The sequence below is a fragment of the Zingiber officinale genome, chromosome 5A (genome assembly GCF_018446385.1).
Source record: "Zingiber officinale cultivar Zhangliang chromosome 5A, Zo_v1.1, whole genome shotgun sequence".
NCBI lineage: Eukaryota > Viridiplantae > Streptophyta > Magnoliopsida > Zingiberales > Zingiberaceae > Zingiber > Zingiber officinale.
Genome location: NC_055994.1, coordinates 59,416,655 through 59,427,648, shown reverse-complemented (window position 1 = coordinate 59,427,648; position 10,994 = coordinate 59,416,655). Strand labels below are relative to the sequence as shown.

Here is a 10,994-nt window from a genome sequence, read left to right as displayed (position 1 = left end):
AGTTTTGGTAGTCCTTTAACTAAGCCATTTAGTTTTGTGAGGTTTCTAAAGTGAGTGTGAGACAGTCTTCTATGCCATAGCCAGGTTTCCTTGTTTTGTATCAAGTGGCACTTAAGTGAGGAGTTTGCTAGGTTAATTGTGTAAATATTATTATACCTAAATTCTTTTAATTTTATTATGGGGTCTTTCATATGTTTAATTAAACATTCAGTAGATGTAAACCTAACATTATACTCTGAATCACATAATTAACTAACACTCGTTAAGTGCTTTCATTGGGCAATCACTATAAGTTCAAAAATAAGTTACAAAATTTGAGTACACGAATTGTAAAATAAAAGATTACCAACAACAAGATAGTATGAATAGAATTCCTTGATCATAGGTTGTCAGAGTAGCTTTTCAAAATCGTCAGAGCCTTCTCAGAGCAGCGAACAAGAATGAAAGTTGTAGCAAATGTTGTTTCCAAGTTGTTGGTCGAAGGCTGCTTTTACAGCCCCATCCGACGGCTGGAGCCCCTCCTGAGCACTTGGACCATGCTGATGTGGAGAGCTCTCGTCAAAACTTCATCCTCAAAGTTTATCCACCTTCGGGCACCTGAACCCCCTCTAGGTGCCTCAACCGTTGACGTGGCCCGGCCAGCCATCGCACTCCAACTCAGCTTCTGGATGAACTTTTCTGGTCTGAGGTTTGGGCCAACTCTGGGCACCCGAATCACTTGGGTGCTTGGCCAGGCACCCTTCCGGGCGAAGCTAGTCCGAGCACCCTGAGTTCGAGTGCCCGGATCTCTTCTTGGCGCCAGACAACCCTTTTTCACGCTTCTTTTTCCTATAAAAAAAAGTTAGTCCAGGCAACTATAATATTTTTATCCTACAAAATAAAATTAGCACAATAAGGTAGTAGTATTAATTAGATCTTGTCTCCCCAAGAGCAGGATCTAGTCAAGGTCTCAGCTTAGGTTTCCCAAATAGACCTAAGTTGGACCGACGCCTACTGTTTCCTCAACTGGGAACACGTCCTCACTGGATCTCTCCTCCAATTGCTTACCTCCACTTACCAATTGTAGACTTTAGGTCCCTTGACCCACCAGGACTTCATACCATATTTCAACCAATCTAGACTTCTACCTGTCATATCTCAATCGATGTAGACTTCGTGCCAGCTATCAACCTAGCTGGACTTCTTTCTGCCAGATCTTAACCAATCTGGACTTTAGCCTGGTGTTCCAGTCCTCTAGACCCATCAAGTTCTGCACACTTGGTAAAGAGGTTAAACAATCAACACATTTAATTTTAACCTATTTGTCATACATCAAACCTTGATTATCAGTGCAACTTGCACCAACACGGCATATATGAGAGACTCCATCAATATCGATGAGTATAAACGCAGATTGGTAATTTTTTAACTCTCACTATTTTCTTAATCTATTTCACACTATTTAATTATTTCTAATCATCTTTTTTAGACTTAAGCCATGGGAAAGGAACCTACATTTTTAGATACTTTCACCCGCACCTTTCAGAAAAAAGAAAAGACTTGGAACGGGGATAGAGCTAAAGTAATCAAGGTTTGGATAAATTTTGGATCTTAATCTATAATTTAGATTATATTAGTTATGTATCTACTCTATCTTTATATTCTTGTGTTCTTAAAATATTATTATTGTAAATTTATTTTAATTTTTTTATTACAATACATGATAAATATGTTGAGCTAGAGGTAGCATCGAGATGTTCAGCTGCTACTAGTGATAATATTGAGGGGTCTGAGACATCTATTGGTAATGATTTAGATTTATGGTTACAAGCGAGTGGGGGCCAAAAGGGGGAGGAAAGATATTGATAATGAATTCTTTAAACAAAACCCATAGAGTTGGTCATACATCTTCTTCCTCCTCACCCATAGTAGGACCCAGTACATAACTTAACTAAAGAGGTTACCCATTTGAATGATATTATATCTGAAAGGGGTCAAGAAATGAGAGAAATGCACTGACAATAGGACTTGATTTTGCGACAACTTTAGTTAGATTCCCCTCCAAGTCAGATTCCTCCCGGTTCTAGTGATGAGGGTAATGGCAGTGGTGGTGATTCTTCGTGAATTTCTTTTGTATGAACATTTGTTATTTGATTGAGTTGTTTTTAATATATTTTTTAATATTGTAATTTTTCTTTTAACAGGGATGGTAAATCCATGTTGGAGGAAGTAAGTCTTTACCTATTAAGTTTTGTGTTAGAATTTTTTTCGCATGTCATGTTATAGTTGCTTCTATATTTTTATTTTACCTTGATACTTTGTATGTTATGCCATGTTTTGCATATTTTTGACATTCTTACTATTAATTCATGCAAAGTTAGCTATATAAGTTTTGATACTTTATTATGTCATAGAAGATTTGATACATGTATTTTTGATTACATGACCTATACATTTTTTTTTTTTTGTTACGCTTAGTTATAAGTTTCATGTATGTATATGTTTCATGCAATTAAGGATGAATGATATCTTTTGTCATTTAAACCCTTGATATATTATGATAATGATTTAAGCTTTGTTTGCGATAAATATTAGACACAGATGTTATTGATATTTTAGATACATTTTTTTTGTTATATATGTTTCTTATTGTTTGTTTGTAATTTGACGTAAAATAAGAAAAACAGAAGAAGGTGAACGAAGCTCCTGAGGTATGATGATTTGTATTTTTTTTCCTTTGGATGACTTGTTAGATTTGTTGTTTGGATATATATTATTACTTTTTAAACTTTGATATTTTTTGATATTATGACTTGTTGAACTTGTTGTTATTTGGATGACTTCTTTGAATGTCAATAGGATGTATTGGATATGTTTAATTATAGGATGTGTTGATGATTATAATGTGTTGTATGTTTGATATGTAAATATGTAAACATGATAAAAGTAAAAATATGGAGATGCTGGCAAAAAAAATTTGAGCTTTGCGATTAAATTTGCGATAAAAATATTTTCGTCGTAAACTTATCATAATTTTATGACGAATTTAGATTTGTCCCAGAACTGCAACGAATCAGGATTCGTCGTAGATCTGTGATGAATTTGAATTCATCCCAAATCTAGGACAAATCTAGATTCGTCACAAATTTGGGACGAAAATTTATTTTCGACGCAAATCTATAAGAAAAAAATGTTTTTTATCATGGCTTCTTCAAAAATATGTAATGTGTTTTGACGATGAATCTGGATTCATCATAAATTTGGGACAAATCTATATTCATCTCAAATTTACAACAAATTTGAATTCGTCGTAGATTTGTGATGAAAATAAATTTTCATCCCAATTCTACGATGAAAAGGGGATTTTTTGGCCATGACTTCTTCGTAAATATGTAACTTTTTTGACGATGAAAAATAATTTATAGCAATATGCGACAAAAATATATATTCATCGTAGATTTGAGATTATGAAATTGTGTCGCATATTTGCAACGAAATTTGCGATGAAAATTAAAATTTGTCATAAAAATTGTGATGAATTTCCATAATTTCATCACAAAATTTAGCAACAACATATTGGTGACAAATTTTTTTCATCGCAAAATTTTTTACGATGATTTTTTTTAAAAAAAAAATCATCCAAAATCCCTATTTTTTTTTATAGTGTGATAACTAACTACATCAAATGGCTAATTATTTAATTGGGTATGAATATTAGTTGGCTGATGTTGCTTGATCAGAAACAAATTTATTGATTTCAACTTAGAAAACATGTCCTCTAGTTGAGTATACATCTAAGCAGAAAACATGTATTCAAAAGACAAAATATATTCACTCAATTACTCATCTCACTTGATCATGCTCCTTCCTCAACACCTTGACAACACTACAAAAAAAAATAATAATTTAGGGACGACAGTTTGGGATGAAAATTTTTCATCCCAAAATTGTAACAATTTTGGCAACAAATATAAAATTTGACCCAAATTAGAAACAAAATCTGCAACAAAAAAAATTCGTCACAAATTGCCAATGAACACTATTTTCATTATAAAATTTGTTCCAGAATCTAGGACGAATCCAGGATTCGTCCCAAATTCTGGGACGAATTCTGGATTTGTTCCAAAATCTGGGACGAATTCTGGATTCGTTCCAGAATCTGGGACGAATCCAGAATTCATCCCAAAAATCATGGATGAATCCAGGAATTCGTCCCAAAATCTGGGACGAATCCAGGATTCGTCCCAGATTTAAAAAAATTAAAAAATAAAATAAATATCATTCGAAAGACTTATATATGGACCTAGAGATCTTGGGATTTAATGAAACAAGTTTTTATACGTTCATAATTTTCTCCTGATCATAAAAATATCCTAATCCTGAATTTTAACCTAATATATTGAGTGTGGTGATTTTTTAACATGAATATGCCCTAATGCTTAATAAAAAATTCACCATAGTCAATATAATATGTTAAAATTATGGATGAGGATATTTTTAAGATCATGAAAAAATTAGGAACCCATAAAAACTTGTTTCATGAAATTTTGACATCTCTAGGTCCATATTTAGTGCCTCCGAATAATTTTTCTTTTATTTTTAAATTTTTTTAAATCTGGGACAAATCCAGGATTCGCAGATTTAAAAAAATAAAATAAATATAATTCAGAAGGCTTAAATATGGATCTAGAGATCTTGAAATTTAATGAAACAAGTTTCTATGCGTTCATAATTTTCTCCTGATCATAAAAATATTCTAATCTTGAATTTTAACCTAATATATTGAGTGTGGTGATTTTTTAACACAAATATGACCTAATGCTTAATAAAAAATTCATCACAGTCAATATAATATGTTAAAATTATGAATGAGGATATTTTTAAGATTATGAAAAAATTAAGAACCCATAAAAACTTGTTTCATAAAATTCTGACATCTTTTGGTCCATATTTAGTGCCTCCGATTAATTTTTCTTTTATTTTTTAATTTTTTAAAATTTGGGATGAATCCTGGATTCACCCCAAAATCTGGGATGAATCCAAGAATTCATCCCAAAATCTTGGATGAATCCAGGATTCATCCCAGAATTAATAAAATTAAAAAATAAAATAAATATCATTCGGAAGGCCTAAATATGGACCTAGAGATCTCGGAATTTAATGAAACAAGTTTCTATGTGTTCATAATTTTCTCTTGATCATAAAAATATCCTAATCCTAAATTTTAACCTAATATATTGAGTGTGGTGATTTTTTAACTTGAATATGACCTAATGCTTAATAAAAAATTTACCACAGTCAATATAATATGTTAAAATTATGGATAAAGATATTTTTAAGATTAGGAAAAAATTAGGAATCTATAGAAACTTATTTTTTGAAATTCCGACATTTTTAGGTCTATATTTAATGTCTCCGATTAATTTTTCTTTTATTTTTTAATTTTTTTAAATCTGGGACGAATCCTGGATTCATCCCAAAATCTGGGATGAATCCTGGAATTCATCCCAAAATCAGGGACGAATCCAGGAATTCGTCCCAAAAATTAGGGACAAAAATGGCAACAAAATATTTTTGTTTCTAAAAAAACCCTAAATCCCTAAATCCCACGTATGCTCTCTACCCGATCTCCTTCTCGCAGCGGCGGCTGAATCCTTCTCCAGCGGCGGCGGAATCCTTCTCCTGCAGCGGCGTAGGTAATCCCTCTCCCCTTTCCTCTCTCCCCTCTCCCCTCTCATCTGTGCGCGGCGTCGTGCCGGCCATGCTTGGCCGTGCGTGGCCTCGCGTGGCCGCGCCTGGCCGCGCGTGGGCGCGCCTTGCCGCGCATGGCCGCACCTGGCCGCCGTCGTCGTGCCTGGCCAGGCGTCTCCTGGCCTGGACGTGCCTGGCCGCCATCGTCGTGCTTGGCCGCTCGTGGCCGCACCTGGCAGCGTGTGGCTGCTCCTGGACGGGGCTGCTCCAGTGGTTTAAATTCCAATACAGTACTTATCCGCTGTTTGTATGCTTATCCAGTTACAATGATGATTGATTTTGTAACCTTGATTCAATCAACTCATTTTAGGTCAACATTTTATGTTATTTCTGTGAACGGTAAGAATTTAGACTTGCTAAATCTCAGTAATTCATTCATGCATTAAATTTGTGCTTTCCATCAAATTACGCCTCTGATTTCTCATCTTATCTCCTAAGTAGAATGATAGTTGGCTTGATTTTGTGGGTTCGGCTTATCAACAAGAGTCGTCTACTGAAATTGATCATCATTCATGGCCAAAAAAATAACATTTATAGTTGCTAAAAGAACAAAGTTTAGAGAGACTAAAATGTTAGTGAAAAAAGTACACATGATTTATTATGTTAAGGTATTGACTAAATTTGTAATTTTGTTTGTGCAAGTCTCGCTCGGTGTAGTTGGAGACACCCGTATCATAAAGCATTTTTGTAGATCTTCCCCGTGGTATTCTAGCCTATCTTTAATATGCAAACTTACCAAACTTATATTTCACTGAGTTTTTTATATACTGTCTCAGTTATAATTTTATTTATTTTATCAGTTAATACACTATATTTGTTCCTACAGGTCATTAGAGGTGACATCTAATATTTTTTTCCCTCTTATTCTACAAGCTATTTGAAGAAAAATGGTAAGTTTTTTAAAGTTCTTTTTTATGAATCAAATTTGCAATTTACTTTATCTTATATTGAAAATTTCAGCTCCGCTCTAAGTCAGATTCCTCCGCGTGACTATGATGATGATGGCGACGATGATAACGATGATGCTGGTGATGCTATTTCATTATTTTAATTATGTATGATGATTATTTATCTTATAATTAGTGTTTTATACATTAAACCATGCCTTGTTAACTTTTCTAATTTTTATTTTATTTAATATTGTTAATTTGTTTTTAACAGGGTTGGTGAGGCGAAATATGTATCGGAGAAAAAAGTAAGTATTAAATAACACACTCGTAGTTGAACATGTTATACTTTTAATTATATTTATTTATTTTTAAATAAGTTATATTTGAAAAGTTAAATAAAGGTATCAATCTTTTTATATATTCGTTGAAATTTGCTATTACTGCATTATTACTTCAAATTCCAAATTATGATTAGAGTTTGCCTAACAACCAAGTAACTATGAGTACTAAAAGACTAGTATCAACTAATTGCTCATATATTAGTTTATGCTTTCTTCATTTGAGACATTTTCATATTATAGGAATTTTAAGAATACATCTCATTCTCTCCATGTTTGATGAAATACAATATTTGTAAAACTTGTTTGATAAGGTGAAATATGGTATATCATAACAATTTGATACAAATGAAACTGTTAGAATTATGAGATTGTTAAAATTTAAGTTATTATCTTTCTGGTTACACATGATTTGGTTTATTCGTTTGTTTGTATGCAAGAAGAGAAGAGTTGATGGGGATGAAAGCTTTTGTGGAGAAAGAAGATGAGTTGATGTATCTTAGTTTTTTTTTAAATTTAACTCCTTGTTTAACTTCTTGGATTATTAGACTTTATAAATATTTGAGTGTTGAACTTGTATAATATTTTGGAGTCATTTGAAGAAGATGTTGAGAACTTTGAATTTGTTGTATTGTGATTTGATTTCAATTATTAATATATGTATCTGAAATAGGATGTGATATTGTTAATTAAGATGTGTTGAATGTATATATTGTGTTATTTGTGATATTGTTAATTAGGATGTGTTGAAAGTCTATATTTTGTTATTTGAATTTGTTGTATATATGTATATATTGATGGGAATTGTAGAAATGTATTGTTGCTGGATTTTTTTTTAAAATTTAGGAACGAATTTGGTAATGAAAATAATTTGTCCCAAATTTATCCATTGATAATTTCACAATAAAAATATTTTTGTTCCAAATTTCGTCCCAGAATCTGGGATGAATCGTGTCATGAAAATTAGCAACAAATTTGGTAACGAAAATATAATTCGTTGCCAAATTTAGGACAGATTTGGCAACAGAATTAAATTCATCTCCGAATTCGTTGCTAAGTTTGCAACAAAATAAATTTTCGTTGCAAAATTGTATAGTATTTTGGGACAAATAGAGTTTTTTGTTGCAAAATTGGCAATGAATTTGGAGACGAAAATATTATTCGTCCTCAATTTCGTTGTCAAATTTGCAACAAACAAATATTTGTTCCAAAAGTTGGCAACAATAATTTTGGGACGAAAATTTTTTCGTCCCAAATTTTGTCCCTAAATATTTTGCAACAAATTTTTCTTTTCAAATTCGTCCCAAAATTTGTCCCAGAAGCCTTTATTTTTTGTAGTGCAAGCATCCATCCATAAAATTTTTCATTTGAGTCCTACTCAATCTAGGTCACCTAAGCCAACACCCCTTCGAGCACATAGATGATTTTCATCACTTGTTGAAACTTTCATTTTCTAGGAGCTCCACCTTTGGGACTTCCATCTGCCAAGAGTTTACACCTACGAAACTTCCAGCTGCCAGGAGTACCACCTTTGGGCTTTAATCTATATATAAATATCTAAATTTTTGGACTTTCCCCTAACAAAAGTTCGATTCTCTAGGACTTCCATTTGCAAGGGGCTCCATCTCCGAAAATTCCATCTGCTAAGACGTCACATTTTGATCTTCTACTTGCTTACTCTTTGTCAAGATCATGCATCTCCACCCTTGGCATAAAAAGGAATTTTGTCTAACATAAAATATCAATTTTGTTCAACTTAAACAATATGCCAATGATTTTTCCAACTACATCAAAATCAATCCAACTCCAATATAATTGCACCAATAATCTTCTCTTTAAGTCAAACTTTGTAATGATTGATTGCAAGAAGTATTTGTCGTCATTATTATTGCATAAAATCTTGATAGAGATGCTAAAGTAATTTTAAATTTTAGTATAAAATGAAGAAAGGATTTTTAAAAATTATAGCATATTCTTTCATTAAAAAAAATAACATATCATTCATGGGAAAAAGGAAGATGTCATAGGGTTAGAAAGACATGAAGGATAAGAGAGACATCAAAGAAATGACACTGATTGGGGAATAGAGAGATATTGGTTGTTGTCGTCTGGCTCCACATTGTGTTACCTCTAGGGAAGATTTTGAAGAGTAAGAGAGATATAAGAGAAGATATTGTCGGATGGAGAACAAATAGATGTAAGTTGACCACCAAATTTTTACAAAATCATGATATATGACTATTTAAAATCTCATTATTTGATTTACTAAATTTAAAACTATAACATATAATATCACAACACATGGCTAATATAAAATCTTAACATCCATTGTACTTTCTAATGAATTTATAAAGGTTTTAATTTCGATGTGATAGTCATTAGCATGTGTATTGAAGGAGCCCTTAAAATTAACATTTATGTGATCCCACTCTCTCATTCACAAGACTGAGAATGGAAGCGTTCCTTGAAGTTAGTGTTACCTACAACCTCCTCCCCTGAGAATCATGCAAATCATACCACGAGTTGAATCAAATATCCCATCTTGCCAAAATAACGAAAATTATTTTAAATGAAACTAGCACGAAGTCGAACTATGGTCTAAAGTACAACGCAGATCCAAAGATTGACACCCAAACAAGAACAAGGACACCAAACTATCCGAGACTTAAAAAGACATAAAGCGACTATCTAATACACGACTTAATTCACGACTAAAGAAAGACCTGTTACTTACTCCTAAGCGACGAACGACAAGACCACGACAAAGGCAGCGACCGCCAGTTGCACGCCCCATCCCCCGCGCACCGCACTCGAAGGAGACGGCCCAGGGGCCGGCGAGGGAGACGGAGAGTAGGACGACGGCGGAGTATCGGGCGACCAGGAGGAGGACGGCGGCGCTGTGGTGGGCGACGCGGGGGAGGCGGAGGGGGACGGCGGCGCGGTTACTGGCGCCGGCGCAGTTTCTGGCGCCGGCGCAGTTTCTGGCGCCGGCGCAGGCGACTCGGGGCCGCCGAGGACGCGGATGTCCACCTTCTGGCCGCTCTCGCAGTGGCCGGGCAAGCCGCAGATGAAATAGAGGTGCGATCGCTTCTCCAAGTTGAAGACATCCTTCCCAGTGTGGAAAACGCGGATCGGGTTATCGGAGCTGCAATTGCGGAAAGCCTTATGGGTCACCTGCACCACATTCTCCGTCTCTCTCCCGTAGTTGAACACTACCAACACAAAAAATATTATATTTATAAATATTTTAACACTCCTAAATATTCAAATAAATAAATAAATAATAATAATAAATAAATTCATCGATACCAATGGTGTCGCCTATGTAGAAAGTCTTCCCGTCAGACCATTCGGTATAATTCACACCGGACTTCCATCCTTGATTATCTCCAACTTTGTACAGAGTTGCATCCGACAGCCCCATCAACACGGCCAAAGCTACGACAAATCCTAATCTCTTTGACATCGTCATCGTTATCACCATCCCAGTAGAATCCTAATTTCTTCGCAATTAACAATGTAACAAAATTTAAAGCCAACCCCTATCGCTTATATATACTATGCACGCACTGCCGTGGACCTGCCAAAGGCGAAATGTTCATGCCCTATTTTGATCACGGCGCTATGCTACGCGAGTCTTGAGATCGACCGCCCGTTGGGGCTGATCGATGGCTGGATTTACTCGCCGTAGGTGCATTTCCTATATTGGAGAATATCTGTGACTTTCCTTCCTTATATATTTTTGAGATTTAATTGCCAATTACGGCCAATGGTTACCATAACGGATCCCACCAATTAATGCCCGTAAGAAAAAAATAAGTAATAATTTATTGTTTACAAATATGTTTTAGGGTTTTCATCGCATTAAAGTACGAGCGTGGCTTGGAATTTGATACGGTGGAAAGGTGAGGGATAGGAGAGCAGATATGGAAAGGATATCGAATAAAATCAATGAGATTTTGGAGGCGTAATCACATGGGAAATTAAGATTTTTAAGATCCATTAAAAAAAATTAAATTGGTAAAGTTTGTACGTC

The 10,994-nt window shown here is 34.4% G+C and overlaps 1 protein-coding gene across 1 annotated transcript; it reads right to left on the bottom strand.

Annotated features, from left to right (window-relative positions):
- Positions 1-9,509: 9,509 nt before the first annotated feature.
- LOC121979588 (chemocyanin-like) lies at positions 9,510-10,430 on the bottom strand. Its single transcript, XM_042531584.1, has 2 exons — positions 10,268-10,430; positions 9,510-10,170 (listed from the first exon to the last, which is right to left on the bottom strand). Exons 1-2 carry the CDS (start codon positions 10,428-10,430, stop codon positions 9,695-9,697), a joined length of 639 nt encoding a protein of 212 aa, XP_042387518.1. The 3' UTR covers positions 9,510-9,694.
- Between the last annotated feature and the right edge of the window lie 564 nt (positions 10,431-10,994).

Bases quoted from the DNA above. Each gene is read 5' to 3' on its own strand.
- LOC121979588 (XM_042531584.1), bottom strand. From the start codon at position 10,430: ATGACGATGTCAAAGAGATTAGGATTTGTCGTAGCTTTGGCCGTGTTG. The intron at 10,171-10,267 runs GTATCGATGAAT...TTGTGTTGGTAG, and splicing joins CTACATAGGCGACACCATTG to TGTTCAACTACGGGAGAGAG.